Consider the following 23,779-nt stretch of genomic DNA (forward strand, 5'->3'; position numbering starts at 1 on the left):
AAAAGTGTTGCAGCCAATAGGGAGGGGTCATATTGTATCGTTATCAATGCACCAGTAAAATTCCTCTACATGATAAGAATTTGTCATATCGCCATATTAAAGATATCGGTGATGACACGTTTATATGTGCTGCAAGATGAGAAGCTCACATTGTAGAATGGAAACAAAGATAACTCAATGCAAAGTTCAAACTGTAGTCCAGGAAGTAGGAGTAGGAAGTTTTTGTGTTTGCTCAACTCTCAAGACAGTCCCTTGATGTGACCTGAAGCTGAGAGAACTGTGGTTGAGAGTACTATTTTCATTTTGTCAATTACATAATAATCACCACAAATATAATGACAAATCGTCTCATTTTAAGTATATCAGCTATTCTACTAGCCAAGACACATGTCTGACCACCACTTGTCCTTCACTCGCCACCGCATCACCTATCTTTGTGTCAAGCGCTGATTCGAGACTTTCCGCAACCACAAAAAGTAAAACAAGACAAAAGGGGATGGCGTGAAAAGTTTCAGATCCCCTAACTCTTCACCAGGTTGGGCTTGGTTTCTCTTCTCCGAGCCGACACTACTGCTTTTCATTAGAGCACTCAACTGAACACAGAAAACACTGACACAGTGACCTTCCCCTAGGTAGCCATGGAAACCCAACTGACTGCCTCAAAACAATGCAGCTCACCTTGACCATGTCACCGGTACGATTTGGAGGAAGTTACACACAAACAACTCTCTTTTTCATGGTAGTGGTTAATGAAAAATAGCTGTGAGGGTACCCAATATTTCCCAATGTTTAGCCCGCTGACAATTCAGCTTCAAGCTTTCAACCATGAAACGTTAACCAAGGAGCTCTCATAGCACTGCCAGATTATGTACCGCAGTTTAATTTCTGCACTTTATAAATGTGGTGAGTGTGGGATGACCATCGGCAGGCCTCAAGGAAGCGTTTACCGTTCTATATGCAAGCATTTGCACAGATCTACTCTGACAGAGAACATATTGCATGGCAATAGTATTTTTAGTAAAGGTTTGTAGACCTCAAAATCACTGCGTGCTAACTTGCTTTAATGGTCCTCTCATGTGAACTTTACTGAAAGTGGTCTGGCTGGGTAACAGCTAACCACAGTGGGCTTAGCTTTTATTAGCTACCTTTCACCTTACAAATGCTAGAATGATCTGTATCATTCATAGTTATCTGTAAACAAGAGAGCTACAAGGGAGACTCACACCTTATTAAATAGCACTAAACATTTACAATTGTACTTTTCCTGCAGGAGAACCCTTTTTTTGAGCCTTGGATCTTTGAATTGAAAATATAGCTCTACTCAGAATAGTGTGCTTCTCCATCCTCTGCAAACTCCTTCTTAGCTCTAGATAATGACAAGGGGTCTTGCCAGAGTGTATCTGATACACACACATTATTTGTTTGGTTCAAATAGAAAACCAAATATAAACACAATGACAGAGACAATAGCAGTGCAGAGACAGGTTGGCCTCGACAGACAACTGAGCTTGTTGGGTTTTTTTTTTTTAGTTTGCTGCTTTGGTTTCGGTGAGACGCCTCTAGGCCCTAATTTAGCATTCTGCTGTTGACCGTGAGACCAAACACAGATGTGCTCAGAGCAGAGGAGACAGCCGCCCTCCGGCAGCCTCACTCACTCACTCACCTTGAGAAGGAAGCAGTAGTCAGTTGGGGCCTTGTATTTGTTCTTGTAATCTTTCCCGAGGTACACGTTCACGTTATCAAACTGCACCAGACACACCAGGTCACGGGATGTCTGGAGAAGAAAGGGGGGGAAAAAAAGTCAACGGACAGTTAAATTCAGACCAACCTCGGAGTCTCCACATTTCTCTATTGACAGCCACATCAGTGTGTGTGTGTGAGTGTGTGTGTGTGTGTGTGTGTGTGTGTGTGCGCGTGCGCGTGCGTGTCTGCGTATGTGTGTGTGTGCATGCGTACGTTCATGCGTGTGTGCATGTGTGTGTGTTAGGATTGGAGTCTCTACATTCCTCTATTGAACGCCACATCAGGCAGCAGTGGGCCCAGCGGACCTGCCGCACGTGTGTATTCCTGGACACTGAGCTGCAGTTGAGATGTGTGCGTGTGTGTGTGTGTGTGTGTGTGTGTGTGTGCCTGTGTATGTGTGTGTGTGTGCCCAGTGGACCTGCCGCAGATGTGTATTCCTGGACACTGAGCTGCAGTTGAGATGTGTGCGTGATTGGAGGCAGTTTGCAGGGGTGCCCCTGACGGAGGCGTATTTTTAGATGGCCAGGGGGAAACGGGGGGGCAACGGGGGTTTTGAAGGAGAAGGTAAACACTAGAGACCGGGCCTGGCTGGCCCTTCCATTATGGGTTTGGGGTTGACATTGAGCCAATATTTGCTCAACGTTTCTTTTTGTGTCTTTTTAACCTCCCCCCGTCTTGCTTCATTTTTGAAGGGGGGCGAGGAGGAGGAGGGGTTGCATTTGATCACCTAGCAACAGTGTATGTGTTGGATGTATATCTTGTGTGTGTGTGTGTGTGTGTGTGTGTGTGTGTGTGTGTGTGTGTGTGTGTGTGTGTGCCTGTGTGTGCCTGTGTGTGCCTGTGTATGTGTGTGTGCGCGTGTGCGTGTGTGCGTGCGTGTGTGTGTGTGCATGCGTACGTTCATGCGTGTGTGCATGTGTGTGTGTTAGGATTGGATTTGTCTGAGTGTGTCGTGGCTACTGTTTACTCTAAAGTCACTCAGTAGACCATATAGATGTGTCTGTGTGTGTGTGTGTGTGTGTGTGTGTGTGTGTGTGTGTGTGTGAGTGTGTGTGTTTTCACAGTCTGAGGCTACCTGGGGGAGTACACATTAGCATACTGACCTTGGTCTTCCCTTTAGGCACAAAGTACATTCCAGACGCCCGCAGCAGGAAGTAGCGAGGCTTCCAGGAGCGCTTGCCGTCCTCCTTCAGATGCAGCAGCCCCTCCAGGTCCGGCACGATGATGGACGTCCCGCAGAAGTTCTCCTGCACACACACGCACGCACGCACACACACACACACACGCACGCACGCACACATATACACGCACACACACACACACACGTACGCACGCACGCACGCACGCAAGCACGCACGCACGCACGCACGCACGCACGCACGCACGCACACTCACACACACACACACACACACATACACCGAGATAGTAAAGAAAAAGCATAGGTAGGTAGTCTCTCTCTCTCTCTCCCTTTCTCTCTCCTTCTCCTCTCTTTATCATATCTGTCCATTCCAGGTCAGTGACTGTAGAGTTGTGAGTCTTACCTCCAACAGCATCTCTTTCTCCTTCTCTTTCATGTCCTTTAACGTGGCCTTGTCCTTCTTCCACAGATAAAAGTTCTGGAGAGATGCACAAATAAGAGAAATATGTGAGGTCTCGCAAAGGCTGCGTTTCTAGACCACTTAAACTGTCTCTGTGAATAAATGGGTTCTGATAACACGGGCCTGACCCATTCCGACAGCCCGGTTCTGGGTCCCAAAAAACAAAATCATCTCAAATGTTCCACACGCTGTTTTTATCTAATGGAAAATGCTCTACTCTGCCAGAAGTCCATGCACACATTAATTCCCATAGATTAGGATAGGCCTGAGTTGTAATAACAAACATCACTGTGTCTATGGGTCTGCCTGTCCTGATGTGTCTGCACCAAAGGCATATGGGCCTGCGTCTGAACCTTCGGTCAGTGCTGACACAGAATCAGACTAAGATGGCGTCCATATGGCACAGGACGGAAACTAGGCCTGAATTTGATTTCATACGAAAACAGCGAGGAGGGCCAAAACAAATGGTCGTCCACTGCTAATGTCCAGCAGACATTCACACACAGCGCAGATACTGTAGCAGGACCTGCCTGAGCTGGGGGTCATGTGCACCTTGATGAAGGACCTTGGTCCGAAACGTTGTGCTAAATAAACCCTCGGGAGCTTCTATCAGTGTGCGGAGCTTTATCATTTCTTTTCACTTCTTTTTGGTCCAGCACCTGTACTACTGAGATGTGCGTGCATTCTCTTGTTTTCGGGTCATGTGCCTTCACACATCTTGGGCTTCATCATGACTCATTTTAGGATATGGTTATCACTTGTAGAGAAAAATATAGTTTGACCTATTTGGCTGTTCCTGTCTGGCTAGTGTAGAATAGATCTGCGTGTGAACTTTGTATAATAAACACATTTGACATTTTTGTTTCTGTGAATTGAATGAAATGGGGGTTTTTTTGTAAACGTGGACTAATTTAGCAGTGTCAAGTAAATTTACCAGTACTGGAAACCCAGAATGCTTACTACTACAACTTAACCAATCTGAATCATCTATGTATTTTGGGGAAGTCTTGGGAAGGCATTTAAATGAGCCAGTATGACCACACAATTACTGGCATCCAGTCAGCTAAAAGCCCTTAGTGTGCAAATGTCCTGAGTGGCCAGTTGAAACCCAACCAAGAGCAGAACACACGTTCCCCATGACAGGCCACGCTAAGAGGGTTCACCTGAGGGTTCTTGAAGACGGCGTACTTGTCCTTCCGTTCTTTAAACAGCACTCGGTTCTCGCTGTCACGCGTCCAGGCCGACAGCGGCTCCACAATGTTCTCGTGGTCCTCGAAGCCCCTTTCTGCGGAGAGAGTTCACACTGCAGTCAGATTCTAATCTGGTTTCCTCAGACTCACTTAAAAAAAAAAAAAAACAGAACTAAGGCCCCCGCGGGGTAATCAGATTAGGAACGCGGACGCAGTTTTGTTTGCAGTGTGGCAAACTGAAAAATCGTTTGGATTAATTACACTCCGGGTTGACGTTTTATTCCAAATAGGGAGGACAAGGCTGTATCAAAGCTGCATTGTTTCTGCTGGCCAGACCAAATTGATGTTGATGGGAGATAGCACAGGCATGCTTGTGAAGCGCGGGGGATGTGGTTTGAAGTCTGGCTCCTCGTCCACCCATTCCTCCCTCTCCACAGTTCCATTACACGGACAGACAACTCCAATACTGCCACATCCTCAGCAGATTTGTGGTCTCGTTTACGGTCCTCGGGTGGGTGAGGAACAGAACCGAGGCCTCACGCACAGGCAGACGTCGCTCGCTACTGCCGTAATTACATGCTCACTGACTCCAGCATCCTGCACTGTAATGAGCATGTAAAAGAGTGCAGGCGAGGGCCGAGGGACTCCTACAGCCAAACACTCAAAGGCTGCTCTGTGTGCCAAGCCAGCGGGGACTCCACACACACCGCTGTGTCTTACCACGCTAGGCGGCCACCCAGACTGCGAGTATCACACTTCCTCTTTCATGTCAGCCCTGCCATGTCCCCTTGCATCTAAGGCTCTCGGCTCTGATTAACTTTATGGAGCCGGGGTGGGGAGCAGCGCCGGTGGCCTGCGGGTTTGCCTCCTTCACGCGTGGCGGTGGGCTTTAGTGGTGACCCCCCCCCCCCCCCCCCGGACCAGAGCCCTTTGAACAGGAGCTGCTTGTGCCCACCACATCGTAAGGTGCGCCCAGCCCTTCCATCGCTACCAGACCAAGGGAGCAGCAGAGATGCCGCCCGTTCTCTGCGTGCCAACTCCATATTGTTCTGCCAACACTGATGCGCTTCACCAGTGAAGTTGTTCTTCAAAGTGAACCTCGCGCTGTCAAGAAACAGGCCCGGGCGTAATCTTCTCTTAATAGCGTGCTGTGGGGGCAGTAATTCGCTCCGTGAGACGTGAATGGGAGATGGGCAGTGAGGGCCGGAGTCCCCTGAGAGGGGGAGTGAGCTGTCAGACGTGTCCAGCGCTGGGCTGCAGCCGTGAGGAGTAAAGAGAGGGCAGAGCGGGGGGGCCAGATCACAGGAGCGGGGGGGGGGGGGGGGGCATTTCTGCCTGACAGCCAGGATGACTGACAGCGTCCCACACTGCAAATGAAACACACCTGCAGTCTTGCTCTCTCTGTCTCTGTCTCTGTGTGTGTGTGTGTGTGTGTGTGTGTGTGTGTGTGTGTGTGTGTGTGTGTGTGTGTGTGTGTGTGTGTGTGTGTGTGTGTGTGTGTGTGTGTGTGTGTGTGTGTGTGTGTGTGTGTGTGTGTGTGTGTGTGTGTGTGTGTGTGTGTGTGTGTGTGCATGCGTGTATGTGTTGGACAGAGTATGTGTCAACTTGCCAGTAAAAACACACCCTGTATTTTGAAATCTGGATTGAAGTTACCTTATATGTGTATCTATGTGTTTGTGTTCCTTCATGGAACCATTGTTCTATGTTCTGTGTGTGCGTGTGCATGTGCGTGTACGTGTGCGTGTGCGTCTGTGTCTGTGTCTGTGTCTGTGTCTGTGTCTGTGTCTGTGTCTGTGTCTGTGTCTGTGTCTGTGTCTGTGTCTGTGTCTGTGTCTGTGTCTGTGTGTGCCTTCTCACCAGTCTGCAGGTCTGGGTTGGTCTCATACAGGCACCAGTCAGTGTTGCAGTCGCAGTGGGTTTTCTCAAACAGGTTGTCCAGCACGTCTCTGACCGTCTGCCTCTCGTCCACCATCAGAGTCTTGGCACTCCCATTGGTCATCTCCACCTTCACCACCAGCTACACACACACACACACACACACACACACACACACACGTGACATATCAAAATCAGAGAGTCAGAATCAGCTTTATTGGCCAGGTTTGCGTAAACAAACAAGGAATTTGACTCCGGTTATTCTTTTCTCTCAAAGTACAACACTCAGCAATAACATAAAAAGAATAAAAATACAGAACAGTAAGAATAGTATTAAGGGCAGTAGAATAAGGCTATATGTACAAGAATAAATACAGTGTGTGCATTCGCAATAAATAGACACTATAGGTGGGAATCCAATTGTCCGGAGGGGGAGTGCAGCTGGGAATGTCTGCCCTCTGTGAGGTACAGAGTGATTTAAAAATGAGTGAAAGATAGTGAATCACTCAATCACTCAGACCATGAAACCAAATGATCTGTGCGTGCTGTGTGTTATGACTGGGAATTGAGAGAGAACAGAGAGTCTACCAGCAACCCCCCCCTCCCCCCCAGCACACGGGTGAAGACGGAGAAGAGAAGCATTTCATTGTCTTGAGGCCTCGTCCATCTTGCGGCGGATTCACCTCAGTGGCATTCGCGTGTCTCGTCCAGAGAGAGGCTCAGGCGCATACGCATGGCAGATGAGAGATGAGGCCTGCAGAAGCCTCCCGTAAACCCCCCCCCCCCCCCCCCCCCCCCAACGAGAGCAGACGAGACGAGACGGAGCGCGAAACTCCCGCTGGGACCCTGCTTGGCTTCCTGCCGCCAAAGACTCCCGCTTCCTGTCGTCTGGCAGCGAGAGGTCTTCATAAGTAGCGGAGAATACGAATGATTTTTGCTCTCAAGCACTCTTCTCTCTCGATCCCTCTCTCTCTCTCTCTATCACTCCCTCTGTATTTCTCTGTCCTTTCTTTACAGCCTTCCAGGCAGGGCCAAGAATAACGCTGCCAGGGGAGAGGCTATCACCAACAACAGAGCACTGCAGAGAGCAGCTCAAACCACAGTGGCCAAAGCCTATTTTTCTCTTCCCTTCCTCACTATCTGCCCCAAACATCCACTCCATCTCTCTCAATTCCTCTCTCGGCTCACCCTATCTCTGTAGCACATTCGCATGTACTGTACGCAAGCGCTCTTGTTTTGGGTGGACATTGCACCACCTGTCTCTGTGCTCTGTCTCCCCCACTTCATGTCAGTGTCCCTCAGTCGCACACGTCTTCTCCTTCCACTGATCTTATTGCATCAGTCCATCGGAGGAGACAGACATCATGGTGACAACTCCATCTGTCACACTCCTACAGTCCAGCTCCTATGGCGCTGGCTCGTCCATAAGCCTTTGGTTGGTCTGGATGTTTAAGTAAACAGTTCAAAAGTATGCCTGTTCATATAAGAGAGATGAAACTCATCCAGCTCACCACAGATAAGTGGATGTGAATGCTCTGAGTATGAAGTCTGCCATTGCCATTAGGGCCAAGCCCAGGCTCTGAGTGTGTCCGCTATCTGAGCACACCAAATCTGTGTTGCCTGTGTTAATTCAAGAAATGACTACAAGTTCTCTTCTGATTTATGCGCTCAGTACGTAAACTCTTCAAGGTGCTAAACATATCAAATGTGATAATGATACAGGCCAGTGGCGCGTGTAAACGGTGGACTATCAGGCACTTCTCTCTGCCGTGCTGTTAAACCCATCCAGGGAGGCGGCCACAGCAGGGGGGCGATGAGCGGAGCCAGGACTCTCTCTCTCTCTCTCTCTCTCTCTCTCTCTCTCTCTCTCTCTCTCTCTCTCGTCCAGCGGGCCTTGGAGCCGCGCCAGATGGGCCTGCGGTTTCTAGTCCACGCTTTTGGAGATGTGAAACCGCGCAGGGAACTCGTGCATCTTCTCTTCCGAGTCGTTGTTTTTTTTCCTGTTGTCTTCTCTTTGGAGTAAAACTGGCAGACATTGTTTGTTTTGTTTGTTTGTTTTTTTTCCCAGACAGTTTTTCTTTCTTGTCTCTTTTTTTATTGACGTAAAAGCGACGGGGTGAGAGAGAGTTGGAGCTTTTGCGGCTGTCTCAGAAGTGTGTGTTTACCAAAGCCTCCCCCAATAAAAAACAAAAACAGCATGTCTCTAGCTGTTCACATCTCTCCAAGAAGAGCGCACTACGCATAGAGGAAATCTCACTCACTTTCTTCACTTTGGCTTCTTTCAGCTTCTCCAGGGCTAGTTTGATTTTGTCTGCTTTCATCTGGGCTTCAATCTCCTCCTGCAAAAGAACACAAACCAAGTTACAGTATATACTCACTCACTCCCTCCGTCTCCAAATGTACAGTACAGTAAAGAGGAGACAGGTCATGATCCTATGGATAATGAGAAATTCAGGTGGTGGCCACCTCATGCCAGTCTGAGGTTCATGACGTTTGTGTACATTATCTCATAAGAACATGGCGCCCATATTTGCAAAAAGTGTCAGTGTGTAAGATAGAGACGTCCGAGTCGACCTTGGAGTGTCAGACACTCGAGGGGCTTGATTTCTCCGCTGTGTGCCTGGCGATGAGGTAATGGGCCAGTAAAAGAGTAAAAGACTTCTACAAAGCTTCCCTCTGCTGCTGACACACACACACACACACACACACACACACACACACACACACACACACACACAGTGTGCCTTGCTCCCCTCTGCTGCTGACACATCTCTCTCTAGGCCTTCTGCCGTCTGATGAACGTCTGATCGCTTCCAGACGATCGGCTCCATCACAGTCTGCTCTAGTCTGCACAAGCAGACCCCCCCTTACCCAATCCCCAAAATACACACATACTCGCACACACACACTCGCACACTCACAGAGATACACTCATGCTTGAGCATGCACACACACACTCACACAAATACACTCAGAGATGTAAAAGATCTACCTGTGCGCTTAACACACTGTAGAAACGGGACTTTTACTTTCTGAAGCCGGACTACACACACACACACACACACATTGTGTCTTGGACATGGCCTCTGTCCCATCAGATGCGAACTTCAACAGATTGCTCAACTGTCCTCTCTGACTAACTTCATCTGCTGCTCACGCTGTCTGATGCTATCTGCATGTCCACTGGATTTGAGTGTGTTTGATGCTCATAAATTGATCCCATGATGTTTGGATTTATTCAAGCTATTATGCTTGTCTGGGAGGCTTCTATGTGCATTACTTCATTGGTTTTGAACTGCATATGACAGGCCTATATGGTTAAGGTTATGTTGTTAAAGAAACTGTCACTACCCTAAGTCAGGCCAGATTTGGTATTGGACTGAGACCCAGTGTCACTCTGTTCATGGCTGTCTTCGTTTGAGCTGTTGTTGTGTGGACAGCCAGAGGTCAGGGGCTTGCCTTATTAGCTATAAACACCATGATGGCTGTAAATTAGCTATAACCACCGTGATGCATGCATTAGATCGCTGTTGTCAGTTTGGCTTTGCATACTGTATCTGTCCCCCTATCAAATACACTCTGATAATCGAGGGCTGAGAAGCAAGTGACATTTCACCAACTTCACAGGAGAGCCCAAACAAATCCAACTGCTTCTACTGTATATGCTTAGCCTGGGTTTCCCATACTGCCTTGCGCGGTGATTTCTTTCACGCTGCTAAGGCAGTCTGGAAACTAACGCCCCCATGTTCGCCTGATGTTGGAGGCCAATCACAGAACAGGGGAGAAAGCAAGACCATGAAGAGCTATGCAGAGACGCATTTGATTGACATCCGTGGCGCCCAATGAACGGATCTGGGCATTTTTTTCAAATACGAGAAAATGAACGTCTGGTTGCCAGACCACGTCTCATTTGAGAAGTGGGAGGCGTTAGCCAGGCTAGTATATGCTCACATTTAAAGACCTTTGGTTTTTGTTCAATAACTTTATATTTATAAATATTTTACTTCTATAATTGTGTCAGTTAGAAAGAGCTCATCAAGTGCTTTCATGTGATACAGTATAACTTAATTTTGACCAAAATGTCACTTAAGCCCTTTTGCTTCTCAGCCCTCGTAATGATAATATTGACAGAGAGCAGACACTTGCCTTAGACGGCTTGGACATTTGTGGGGGTGGAAGGGGTGAGGTGGAGGCTGTCGGTGCCACAGGGGCAGGAGCAGGAGCTGGGGCTGGGGCAGGGGTGGGCATGAAGGCTGGAGCTGCTGTGGGGGAGGGGAAGCTGAAGTCGTTCAAGGTCGGGGTGGCCAGCGTGGAGCCCGAGGAGGGGGCGTCTGCGGTGCCGGACCTCTCGGCCGCCATCTTCTCCTCGGTGGCGTTGAGGTCGGCCACCAGGTCGGCCATGAGGGCGTCCAAGTCATTGTCCTCCAGCTCCTGCAGCGACGCTGGACACACCACACCACGGATGAGGAGAGAAACAGACCACAACAGGCATGAGGAGAGAAACACGCCACAACAGGGATGAGGAGAGAAACACACCATAACAGGCATGAGGTGATAAAACACACCACAACACGGATGAGGTGGGAAACAGATCAAAACAGGCATGAGGTGAGAAACAGACCACAACAGGGATGAGGTGAGAAACAGACGCATGTGGAAGGGCAAAAGAAACATTTATTACAATATCTGTTATATTGTTGAATTTTCCCTTGGGGATCAATAAAGTATCTATCTATCTATCTATCTATCTATCTATCTATCTATCTAAAGCAGTGCTACCGTAATTGTGCAAATAAGCATGCATATTTCCCCATGTCAGTTAGCCTAAGCTTAAATAGTGTAACTAGATTGGGCCATTGTTTGACTAAGTCTACTTGATTTTGGAAAGTATGTGTGTCATGAATGATATCACCCTCAGTCAGAAATAAAAACTAAAACTAAAAATCTATATCTAGCATTACAACACAAAGTGCTTTTCTCATTCAGTATCTGTGGAAGTTCCTAAACAATAAATACCCACTTCTGTGTATTGTTTCCCAAAGTTGCATCACCATTCTATCACACATGTCAGTTATGTCAGTTGAATAACACCTGGAGCAGCACGAGGAAGTTGCAGGAGATTTCATACAAAACAGAATAAAAAAGACCCGCACTTCCACAGCGAGCACTGTTTACCATTCAAATCTGTGAAGCCGATGGAGAAGTTCATTTCCTTGGTGGTGCTGCTGGGGGGAGGTTCTGGAGGCAGCGTTTCAACCCCAAGGCTCTGTGAGGGGCAAGGGTGAGGGTTGTGTGTGTGTGTATGTGTGTGGGGGGGGGGGGGGGGGGGGGGGGTAAGAAATGAGGAACGATGAGACAGAGATCACGAGGCCAAAGACATTAGAACCATTTAGCAGAAGAATAACAGGAACTTTCCGGAAAACCGCATATACGACACAGTCTGAGACGTGGCAGAATGTGGCTGTGGGCCCTGCCGTAGAGTGGAGACCTGTCGGACTCAAAGTCTAATTGACTTGCATAAGCTGTCACTCAACCAAGATCAACAGATGTATGCAAAGTCTAGCGCTTTGGAAGGCCAGCTGAGGTTCTCCACTTCCCCTTTCCATTTAGTATTTATACTAACAGTCTGACATGCTAATTCAACTAAAACAGCAGAGGAACATTGCTATAAATGACACCGATGTGAACAAATAGTCCAGAACAAATAAAAACGCAGCTTGTTTGCAGCAACACTATGAGCGAATGCCATCATTAACATGATGCTAATAGTCTTAGAGCTGAGAGCCCCAGGAGAGATGATGGAGTGGTGCAGATAGGCTGCACAGTAACAGAACTGAAACACTTCTCTCTCTCCTGCACCGTCCAAACAAGCACTCTCACCCCCTCATCTTCTCCCCACCCAGGAAAGCACTATAGGATGTCTACTGTGTTTCATACTATCCATTAAAAACAGGAACCGCCTCATTTGAGGTTTGTTTCCTGTGCATTAGCCACGTTGTGTATAAGCCACAGGACAGTATTTTATGCAAGTTAAAAGAAACAAAATCATATAACTACCATATTAACTGCTCTCGTGTATTAACCTAATAGCTTTTTAAGAAATTGCAAAATTGATGTATAAGCTGCGGCTAATAGTTGGGAAATTACAGTATATCATTGAAGGTGCACAATCTGTCTGCTTGCTTCTGAGTCTCTCCTATCTTCCTCCCTCCCCTTCTGTCCCCCTCTCTCCTCTCTCCTCTCTCCTCTCTCCTCTACCTCTACCTCTACACAGCCCACCCCAGACTGATGGGTCTCCTCTACCTCTCTACACAGCCCACCCCAGGCTGATAGGTGTCCCTGGTGAGCTAGGTGTGGTTGAAGGTTCTTCCTGTTAAAGGTACATTGTTTGTTGCCATCACTGCTTTAGTGTTTGCTCTTGAGGCCTCAGGGTCTGTGCTCTCTAAAGTGCCTCAAGACAATTTCAAATAGTTATTTCTGCTATAAATAAATTAAACTGAAAACTGAAAAATGGGTGAGTGCTGATTTAGTTGATAAAACAGAGGACCAAACTACAAACTTGATCATTAATTAAAAAGAAGAAATATAAGGTACATGTTTTTGTGGGTATTTTTCACTGACCTCTCCCTTTAAAAATGTGTTACAATGTCGTCTAAATAATGTGACAATAAATCCAAATGCAATTTAGTTCAATGAAGTCCTCCATATTTCAAATTTAAAAAGGCATCTGTGTCGACTGCGTCAAACAGTCTGTAATGGAGATACAAATCAGCACTTCTCAAGCTACTCTGTATTTCACTGTTGAGTGGAATGTCTTTTTAAGTTGTGTAACTTAGCAGGGCGAGATAGATGTGGCAGCTGCACTCTTGCAGAGCTCACACCGGGCCAGGCGGGGAGTGTGACTTCCACAGGGTTCACGGAAGGGTCACGGCTCAGGGGGTGCAGGACCAAGGAGCCATCTGAACAGCTCCCCTGTGGTCTCCCACAGCTCCTGAGTCCTGAGGATTTGACTTTACGCGTGTTGATCTAAGAGGAAAAGTCTACCGAGGGCTGCTCAGGACAACAACACAGCCCATGGCATCAAAAAATAAAATAAAAAGTGTTTGTGTAGGACACTTTTCTGGCTCTGTCAGAATAAGAGACGAGGTGGAGAGATGTTGAAATGTAGCCCATAGCGGTCATTAATGGCCACTGACAAGATTGACAGGATGGACAGATGTTGCGGTTTCCTCGCCCCCGCTCATCGCCCTCATCTAGTGCATCTGACCATCTTCTTCAGCTCGCTGTGCTCCTCGTCTGACTGAGATCGGCCCTCACACTTGCTAAGCAACAGCACGTCTCAGATGCAACAATAGCTGCAGCAAAGTGTTAAAGCAGATGCACTTTTACCTACAAACTGACATGTGGCTTTAACAGAGTCGGCCATTTTCACAATGGGATATCAAGGCTGCATTGGATATTAAATTCTAAAGTGTTTATGGGAAGGTGCTAGTTGGTTTCGGTGACCATTTTGTTAATATGGATGCTCGATGCTGATTTCTGCTACAAAGAGAAGATATCCAGATTTCACATCTATAAGACTCTGTATAATAAGCCCTGTTTATTTAACATACAGGGAATAACATCTGAGGTATACCCTTATTTCCCGACTATTAGGCTTATACATTGATTTTGCTAAATTTCTTCAGCTGTGAGGTTAATACAGGGGGGCAGTTAATATGGTGTTAATATGGGTTTGTTTCTTTTAACTTGCATAAAATACTGTCCTGCGGCTTATACACAATGCGGCTTGTATGCGGGAAATTACAGTATGTGTACATTACAGAATGATCTATGGAAGTGGTGCATTGTGGGATGTGGTGATCTGTTGCACTTGGACTCACCTGTGTTAGCATGTCCATCTCCCCCAGCAGGTCACTAAACATGGCGTCTATGTCGTCCATCTGCAACACACAGCGCGCACACACACAGACCATTTATTTATGTGCACATGAAGAAACACACGCACACACACACACACACACACACACACCTAGTCAGCAGCAACTTCACACAAAGTCATGCTACTGATATTAAAGTGGTGGTAAGGTTTGGTTTCAGCGGAACCAAACTCTGAGGTGGTTGTGTAGGTGAGATTGCTGGCTGACATCTCCTTAACCACTGTTCTATTCATATTCATGACATCCTCTATATCTGTGTCATTGCACGGCGTGCTGACAGCTGGTTAACGTGGTTTGAGCATGGTGTTCTCTATCTCAACACTGAATCTATGGCATGATTCATTTGACGTGGTGAAGAATTGAATTTTCTTGATGAAGAATTGAAATATATAATTATAGCACAGCAATGTTTCGCTGTGACACTCGATGAATACCGGTAAATAACAGATAGACTAATTAACTCTTTGCATGCCGTTTGCTTGCTTGCTTCAGGACCACGCCCAACTCTGCTGATAGGCTACTTCATTCAAACAAACGCTCTTGATTGGTTAACTCAAGTGCAGTGCAGTATGGTACCAAAATACCTCGCCTAGAGGCAGAACATATTGCACAAGATCCAGTGAGCAGGCAGGGGATAAAAGCAAGGTTTGCATAACTCTCGCAGGCATTCATTCTTTGTCAAGACATGCCGTTACTGTCGACATGCCGTTCCATTCACCAGAGACACCTACAGCCTAGCAAACACTTCTTTGAGAAACACTACATCATGTTTACCTCGGTTACTTCCACAATACCATGATATCAATTCACTGAACTTATTTAGGCTAATGGCAGTCTTCTACACCCATAGTCAGACATGTCCGAGTAACATCAAAGGTTCGCAAATAGAATAACAACAATCTGTAATAGCAATGCTCAAAGATATCAGTCACTCTGGTATTTCTGAGCACTCAAAATCAGGTTGTGATGGAGGGATATACTGCCCTGGTTTGCCGTTTGTGCTTGTACACAACTATGGCACATACAAATCTTCTGCTGGCTCAGGTCTCTGTTGTGTAATTAAACGGAGAGATGTGCATGGTATTAGACTCAACAGAGGATGGATGTTAATTGGCATCTGGGCACTGGAAAAGCTCCATCTCAAATTGTGCATTAAACTCATGGCAGCGGTGAGCGCATTTCTCATCTGGTGGAGTGTTTCTGAGCAGGAGATGGAAAAGCAATAGGGATGGCTTTGGCCTGCCCTGAGTGGACACTAATACGGTGCTTATCCTCCTCCGGCCGCGGTCAAACGTATTACTCACATGTCCCTAAGTCCACCCCCTCTCCCATCACACTATACTATACGCCTGAGATCATCGGATTCAGTTGAGCTTTTCATGGAAAAAATGCTTCCAACAAAGGACACCAACGTCAATTTGTTCCCAGTGTTCCCAGAAAATGTATACATATAACATCATCCTCCTCCAGAACAACAACAACAACAACAAAAACATCCTCAACAACAACAGTGACGATGACAACAGCCTCAACAGCATCAAAATGAGCGTTTTTGTTTTTTTTATCCAGTAGAGCTGTGGCAAAGTAATCATGGACTCTGTCCTTCAAAAGCAGACGGGGGTCTTTTTAATAAACCGAACGCTATGATGTCACTGGACTGTGGCGTCCAGAAACGAGATGATTCCTGCTCTTTAATGTCGGGGCCAGAGCGGTCACCTCAGCTGGACGTCCCGAGTCTGGCTGTGAGAGAGCAGGAGAGGCTCAGAGGAGCTGTCCACACACACTCACTCCCCCCTCCCATCTCCTCTCTCTCTCTCTCTCTCTCTCTCTTTCTCTCTCTCACCTTCATGTCTCTTTCTATCACTTTTTTTTACTCAAACACTGTTAAAAATGAATGGCTCTTTTAACACATCTCTATGTCCAGATATAGGGACAACACAGTTTGTGCAGTTTCTAACACATTTGTTTTAAGAGCACACACACACACGCACACACACACACACACACACACATTTCCACACACCTCCTTTCCACACTCCTCCTCCTTCTGTCTTCTCGTCCCTCTCTCCATCCCCCTCTAGACCACATCTCTGTCTCTTCCTTCCTGCTACCCACAATCCCCAGTGTCCTACAATACCCCCCGCCACCAAATATGTGTGTGTGTGTGTGTGTGTGTGTGTGTGTGTCTGCTTCAGCTTCATGAGCTGATACCAAAGGGCAGTCTGAGGTGTGCATGGTCACACTAGACCACTGTGTGAGAGGCAGTGTGAGACTGACCACTGGGGAGCAGTGTCCCCTTTCAGCCAACAGCATCACATCTGCTGGGCCGTGGGGCAAAGGGGGGCTAATGCACTGGACACGCGGTGGAAATGGAGTTAGCACGGGCAGGAACACCAGCGCTATACAGTTTCCCCACTTCACCGCTCCCTTCATTCAATTCAAAAATGAAACCGTAGTCTACCAAACCAAAACAGATGGCTTTGAAGACCTCAACTGCCAGCAACTTGGGTATGTGTGTGTGTGTACGTGAGTGAGCGCATGTGTGTGTGCACGCGCGCGTGTGTGTATGCACATGTGTGTGTTCTCGTCTCTATTTCTCGGTCATGCCGTGGCATTGGCGTGTTCAACCTCACTGCATGGGGAAGTGGTTAGGGGCAACTTCCTCTCGATGTTGAAAGCGAGCAGCGTAGTTTCCAACAGGAAACACCACCGGTTATCTCTCTAGAAGGCCTGCACTTCTGTCTTCGACATTAGTTAAACGTGTGGATCGCAAAAGTAAATAACACTGTAAAATAAATGGATAAACATACTATGTAAAGTGTAAAGTAAAATATAACATATTGTTTCACTTCCTTAATTTGCCTGAATAACACCTCTGGACATAAGAAAAGATGACATCAAAATACACACAAAATATGAAGTGAAACTTCAACTTCATCCATATTACATTTGTCTTCGTATTTGAGGGGCTCACCCCAAGCTTAAATATGCTCAACAGGAAGACAACACAAGTCAGCAGAAGAAGTGGACGGGCCTATTTTTGATACGGAGTAAAAGGAAAACTGTTGAAAGGCCTTTCCCTCTGTACATAGAGACACTTTTGCAATATTGGACATAAGACAAATAAAGCAAGCGGCAACATCCACTCACTCTACACTGAAAATAAAGCGCCCTTCCTCCATGATGTCAAAGCCGGCTCGCAAAAAAAAAAAAAAAAGAGGATTGTTTGAAAATCGATTTGACTGTAGTAGCTCATACATGATGGCCCTTTTCCATTTATTTCTGGGCCACACCAGGAAATAATTACTCCAGTTCCTCTGGGGGTCGTGTCGAGTCCCTGGAGTAATCAAGCTCATCTCCCTGTTGAGGGATGTTCCTGTAACATCAGCAGTGTATGCCATCATGCGTGAACCTGCACTGTGTTTGGAGCGCAGGGTGATGAGATCGGTAGGGCGTGTTCTCACAGACATGAAACATCTCTGCTCCGCACCCAACACAAGATCACGACGACAGAATGCACAGTCAGCAGTTCTGAACGTTCCCGTGTTTAACTGTAGTAATCATGAAATAAAAATGACTCAAGAATTCTGAATGAACATGACTTCTTTCTGGTGAATGTGCTGACACTGATTGACATACACATATACACGGTCATGTTGTTAGGCAGCTAAGAGCTGCGTCCACAACTTGTGGAGAGTGTGGACAGGCCTCTGGCCACAGCCAAACAGGACTACACAGCAGAGGCGTCAGCTAGAGAACGCAGTCGCCTGCAATAACTACTGTAGCACCAGTGATTGGAGCCTGCACCACACCCTCGTGTCAGACTTCTCACAAACAACCAAACATTTAAGCAACGACTGCCTCAACAACAAAACACACACACACACACACACACACACACACACACACACAAACAACGACTGCCTCAATAACAAAACAACACACACACACAAACACACAAACAACGACTGCCTCAATAACAAAACAACACACACACACCCCATCAAAATCTAGTCATGCCTATTATCAACAAATACGAGTGCCCTCTCCACATTACTTACAGATACTTCACTCTGTGAATGAATGTGTTGTCCCTATCTGGACACGGAGATGTGTTAAAAACAATGCAAGTTGTGTATCGTTTCAAGAGGGTTGAGGAACATCAGGATACTTCTTGACCCCATCAAAAGTGTCTCATCAGAGCAATGCTGCCTCTTCTGAGAAAAACCTCATGAATGTAAACAGCCACTTAAGGTCACCCATCACTGGACTTTCACAGGACATTTGGGCCATGACGACTCCAGGGCCTTTTGGATGACAAAGTAAATTTTTGTGACCATAAGAGGGACAACAATACACAAACTGGAGCAAGACCGATTGCGGAGGTGGGATGATTGAATAATAGACCAATCCACGTAATTTGCGAGAATAATGTTCTTGAAAACCTTATTGACATGTGAAGAAGGCTGGGAAACAGAGCTGCATTTCACGACAGGACTTTGAAGCACCATCTTGACTGAATTACATATTTTGGGGGGCGAGGGTGGAGGGTGGGAGCAGACACAGAGAGAAAGAAAGAAAGAAAGAAAGGAAGGAAGAGAGACAGACAGAGAGAGAGAGAGAGAGAGAGAGAGGTTGTTTACTCTCCAGGTCATTTCCATGGCAGACTCCAACTCTGGAGCAGGATCCCTTTTCATCGTGGATTGGACATGGCTGTCAGAGGGACCAACGGGAAGCCATTAGTGGAGCTGCTGTGCTATAGACGAGCAGCTCCAAGCGGCTCCACATTAACCATGCAGTAATGGGCAGGAGGAATGATCAACAGTGACCACAGCGCAGGATTCCTCTCCGTTAGTGACGACTATAGGCAAGCACGCTGGGCTGCATGATGCTCAATGGCATGCAGTTTGCTGTTGTTGTCAACTGAAGATAAAACAATAATAGACAATAGTGTCTTTTCACTTGCCAGCAATTTGTGTGCTCTTAGAAATGGGCCAAAGAAGCGCAGATCTGCAAAAGAGGGAATGCGGAGCAAGCATTTTCATGTCTCTAGAGATAGCCATCGATAACAATGGGAAAGCGACATGGGAATGAGTTACTAAATTGATTACAGTGAATGGGAAAATGAAGCTGTATGGATGAAGCTTCATAACGGCCTCCCTTAAAGGGACACTTCACCGATTAGCATTAAGCTTTGTATCTTTAGAAAACCAGAAATAGGGATTTCAATGAAACTCATGAATAGGACTTACTGCTTTCAATTATGTAAAATGATGATTTTTACATCATTGAAAGCAGGAAGTCCAACACTGAAATCCGTATTTCTCCCATCTCAAGGCAAACTGAGGGAATGATGTACGACCATTCAAAAACATGACTGGTTTTCTAAAGATACAAAGCTTAATGCGAATCGGTGAAGTGTCCCTTTAAAGTGAAGCCACAACACTCACTCTGCCTGTTAGCATACTGTACACCACTCAAAGTGTAAAGCGCTAAGTGTGCCTTTCTCTGAGCAGGCTCTTGATTCCGCCGCATGGTTGTTCTTTGGGCTCAAGAGTGCACACATGCGAGGAGACGCCGTGTGATCCTCCACCAGCGCTCAAGTGAACACATGTTCCTGATCTGAGTCCAAAACCCAGAACATCTGCCGTCCAACCAATGAACTGTGTGCTCCTCAGGAAAACAGTCTGCGGCCGCCTGAGCCCTGCGTTATCCTACAGATATATACGATAAACAGTGCAAATTGTACGAATGGTAACTCAATCAAACTCCTATTTAAGAAAGATGTCTTCAACTTAACATGTATGTATGTATGTGTCTGTCTGTCTGTCTGTCAATCTGTCTGTCTGTCTGCCTGTGTGTGTGTGTGAGGGGAAAAAAGTGATCATTGCTGATGATTGTCTTCTGAGAACTGTCGAAGGAAAATTCCAGCTCATAGTTCCATATACCCTCACTGCTTGCGTCTCCGCGTCCCTTTGAGGAAGATCCCCAGCAGCTGAGCTCACAGAGCCAGAGGGGACAGCGTTGCCGCCGAGCGCCGTGACTGGCCATTCTACCAGACTTGACCACTCACCCTCACACGGCTGTCACATGTCCCCACGCCACGACTGAACACATTGGTCTGACCCCCCCACGCCACGGCTGAACACATTGGTCTGACCCCCTCCAGGAACACCCATGCAGTGCCACAAGTCTACCCGCTCAACCCCCACCCAAATGCCCCACCACCCTCTTACAGTACGATGTCCACACACCACACTGCCTTGTAACATGATGTTGAAGACTTATGAAGCAACACTCATTTTCTTCTGTGGTTTTCACTCTAGCTTCAACAGGGTGGAGTCTTGGTGATAGCTGAAGCATGTCAAAGTGGACTAATTCCACTGTTAAGCAGTTGTCAGTATGGGAGTCGTTTAAAAAGTTACCAAAACCACTCTAATTCAATATGTTCTTGTAGAGTACAAGTTTTAAAATCAGAATGACTAAAACATTATACATTATACTTTTTTTCACATCCACAAAATGAACACATTTCAGGCAATGAAAAGAGTCAGCTACAGTCTCTGGCAACAAATAAAGCACTACACTTCACTCACCCACTAGACAAATATTAACCTACTGTACCACTAGCACAACCTTAAACTGAAAGCACAACGCATGAGGCCAAGAAGACTCAAGGAAATATGTGCAAATGTTTCAACTTAACAAAAACACCTTCAACTGAGTCTTACGTGCGTTACAACCAGAATATTAAATAAAATCTGACATTTCAGTGGTTCATAAAGTGGCTTGTTACCTTGATGTTGATATCCCCTCAACTCAGAGTTGAACTATTCAGAGACCACCGCTAAGCAAACATGCACCTTTGCCTCTTGTTATCTCCCTTTCTTTTTTCTTGTAATAAACTGGGACACCACCCTTAGACAAACGCAAGGAGGGCTGCTGTCGCCACAGCACATCTGACTCACTGACAGTTACTGCTTCCTGCTTGATGCGGAAGCACAGGTCCAGACCTGCAGTGCATTCCACGCAGGGCTCCGCAACAGTACGCCTGCATCGAGATAGGACCGAATGTGCGCTAACAGGACTACTTCCCAGCTTTCCACAGTTTCGCATACATGGTATTTAGTCATACTTTAATCAGCTATCAGCTGGAGATTGGAGAATCATTTTCAAGTGAGACTGTTTGTGTAAATATTGATAGCTTTTTTTTGCTCATGTTTATTGGTGTAAATAAATGCCTTCATAATCTGATAAAAAAGATGCGAGATACAGGGTTTGAAAAGTCTTCATAAAACATGCTTAACAAAAACAAATAAAAATAATAGTTCCTTTGATGTTTTCAAGAGGCAAAATGTGCAGAGCACAACTCTGTGTGTGTGTGTGTGTGTGTGTGTGTGTGTGTGTGTGTGTGTGTGTGTGTGTGTGTGTGTGTGTGTGTGTGTGTGTGTGTGTGTGTGTGTGTGTGTGTGTGTGTGTATGTGTGTATGTGTGTGTGCGTGTGTGTGTGTGTGTGTGTGTGTGAGAGAGTGAGAGAGAACAAGGCTGGGCTGAGAAGAGAAAGCAGAAATATAGAGAGCCATTTTCTCTGGGTTGCTCCCCTAAACAGCACACCAGCCGTGCCAGTCACAGAGGGAGGGATGAGGTGAAGATATGTGCCCTTAAGGCTTCCTCCTCTCAGAGCACAGCGACGCTTCAGAGTGCCATCTGCTCTGGGACGCTCCGCTCACACAGCCCACTTCAGGCAGCCTCCAGAACCAACCGCCCCCCCCTCACACACACACACACACACACACGCACGCACGCACGCACGCACGCACGCACGCACACACACACACACACACACACACACACACACATACACACACACACACACACACACACACACACACACACACACACACACACACACACCACCACCACCACCACCAACCCCATGTCTTCCTCAGAACTTTTTAAAGTGACCCGGACTGCAGATGGACCTCCCTGGGAATCCGCTGAGAAATCCAGTCCTGGCAACGAACGCAGCTCAAGATGACATCTGTTATCAACCTATTTTGCTTTTGGCCAGAATCTTCTTCCTCAAGACGTTCTTTTTTTGGTTCCAAGTTGAACCTCAGCGATTACGGACTACGTGTTGATAATGTTCTCGTACGTGTCACTTCTGCTTTTTTGAATGAACAAAAAATAAAAAAAGCCCAACATGTGGCTCGCAGCAGAGTGATGTTGTGCCAACATTTGCTACCTATTAAAGGACCCTTATTAGTTGAGAGGCTGTTCTCTCAAGCACTCCTCCTCCATTTTTCCACCCCACCCCCTCAGAAGACTCTGAGAAAAGAAAAAAAAATACCGGTCCAGAGGCGAAGACCACCCTCCCCGTGGCAAAAGGTTGTCAACATATTGTGTGGCAGCACTCCCACAGGGGAAACCAGAGCGCTTTGAGCTGTGATGTGTTAAACAAACGCGGTGACGTGGAAGGCAGGCGGGCGGGCGGGCGGGCGGGCGGGCAGGCGGGAGGGCGGACAGGCGAGCGGGTACCCTCGGCCTCCCTCACTTCCCCTTCCCACGCTGACACTGGCAAACACGTGCTCTTGACAGGGCTGATCCCAATTAGCCCCCATGCCATTAAATGATCACAGACAGACACACAGACACAAATACACAAACATAGACACAGACACACACAGACACAAACACACAGAGACACCGACACACACACACACACACACACACATAGAGACATCGACACCGACACCGACACCGACACCGACACCGACACCGACACCGACACCAACACACACACACACACACACACACACACACACACACACACACCTTTACCAAATAAACACACAGCTGTGCAGACCATACCATAGAGGATTAAGGTGTCTGGTTTAATAATTTTTCAGGTAAGCCTGTATGCTCACCATTTCTACCAGCTTGCGGGCCGCTAGGCGTATTCTGGCTGGTGCTGACCCATGGGCTTGTGGTTGGGCTCTGTCTCGGCTGGCTGACCCCACAGGGACCAGGTCCTGGCCTCTAGTCCAGTCTCACTGTCGCATCTGGTTGACTGTCCAATATCCTCAGGTCTGGCCCACCAGGCATGGGATGTTTAAGTCATCTGTGAAACGTTGTTAAAGTCTTGGTGACTGTTTTGGGGTCTGATGATGGAGATACTACACGTGTTTGGGCATGGTTTTGTAGCTATAGATACTGGTTCCACTTCACTATTTAGCAGAAATAAACTAGCTTTTCATCTTAACTTTGCATTAAAAAAAACAGTTGATCTCAAACCTCTGGGCAGCTGGCAGTGAGAAAAATGCATATGGCTCATAAGGTGATAGAGGCCAGACTCTTAACTCAGAACAGGACAACTGGAACTTGAAAATGAGCAGACATACCTTGGCACTTAAAGGGTTTCAAATGACTCCT

At 46.9% G+C, this 23,779-nt stretch overlaps 1 protein-coding gene across 2 annotated transcripts in view; it reads right to left on the reverse strand.

The window, feature by feature from the left end:
* apbb1ip (amyloid beta (A4) precursor protein-binding, family B, member 1 interacting protein) overlaps positions 1 to 23,323 on the reverse strand; it is a 28,259-nt gene extending 4,936 nt beyond the window's left edge. The window contains exons 1-10 of one of the 2 annotated variants that reach the window (XM_062521650.1): positions 23,275 to 23,323; positions 14,291 to 14,350; positions 11,583 to 11,673; positions 10,554 to 10,849; positions 8,669 to 8,746; positions 6,390 to 6,549; positions 4,506 to 4,627; positions 3,286 to 3,360; positions 2,847 to 2,990; positions 1,664 to 1,774 (exon numbers count right to left, since the gene is read on the reverse strand). In XM_062521650.1, the coding sequence (XP_062377634.1) occupies positions 1,664 to 1,774; positions 2,847 to 2,990; positions 3,286 to 3,360; positions 4,506 to 4,627; positions 6,390 to 6,549; positions 8,669 to 8,746; positions 10,554 to 10,849; positions 11,583 to 11,673; positions 14,291 to 14,350; positions 23,275 to 23,277 (1,140 nt within the window). In that variant the 5' untranslated portion in view covers positions 23,278 to 23,323. Of the gene's footprint in view, positions 1 to 1,663; positions 1,775 to 2,846; positions 2,991 to 3,285; positions 3,361 to 4,505; positions 4,628 to 6,389; positions 6,550 to 8,668; positions 8,747 to 10,553; positions 10,850 to 11,582; positions 11,674 to 14,290; positions 14,351 to 21,143; positions 21,314 to 23,274 lie in introns of those variants that run through there. The other variant, XM_062521651.1, reaches the window with a different exon arrangement.
* Between the last annotated feature and the right edge of the window lie 456 nt (positions 23,324 to 23,779).

Source organism: Sardina pilchardus, chromosome 19 (assembly GCF_963854185.1).
Source record: "Sardina pilchardus chromosome 19, fSarPil1.1, whole genome shotgun sequence".
Taxonomy (NCBI): Eukaryota; Metazoa; Chordata; class Actinopteri; order Clupeiformes; family Clupeidae; genus Sardina; species Sardina pilchardus.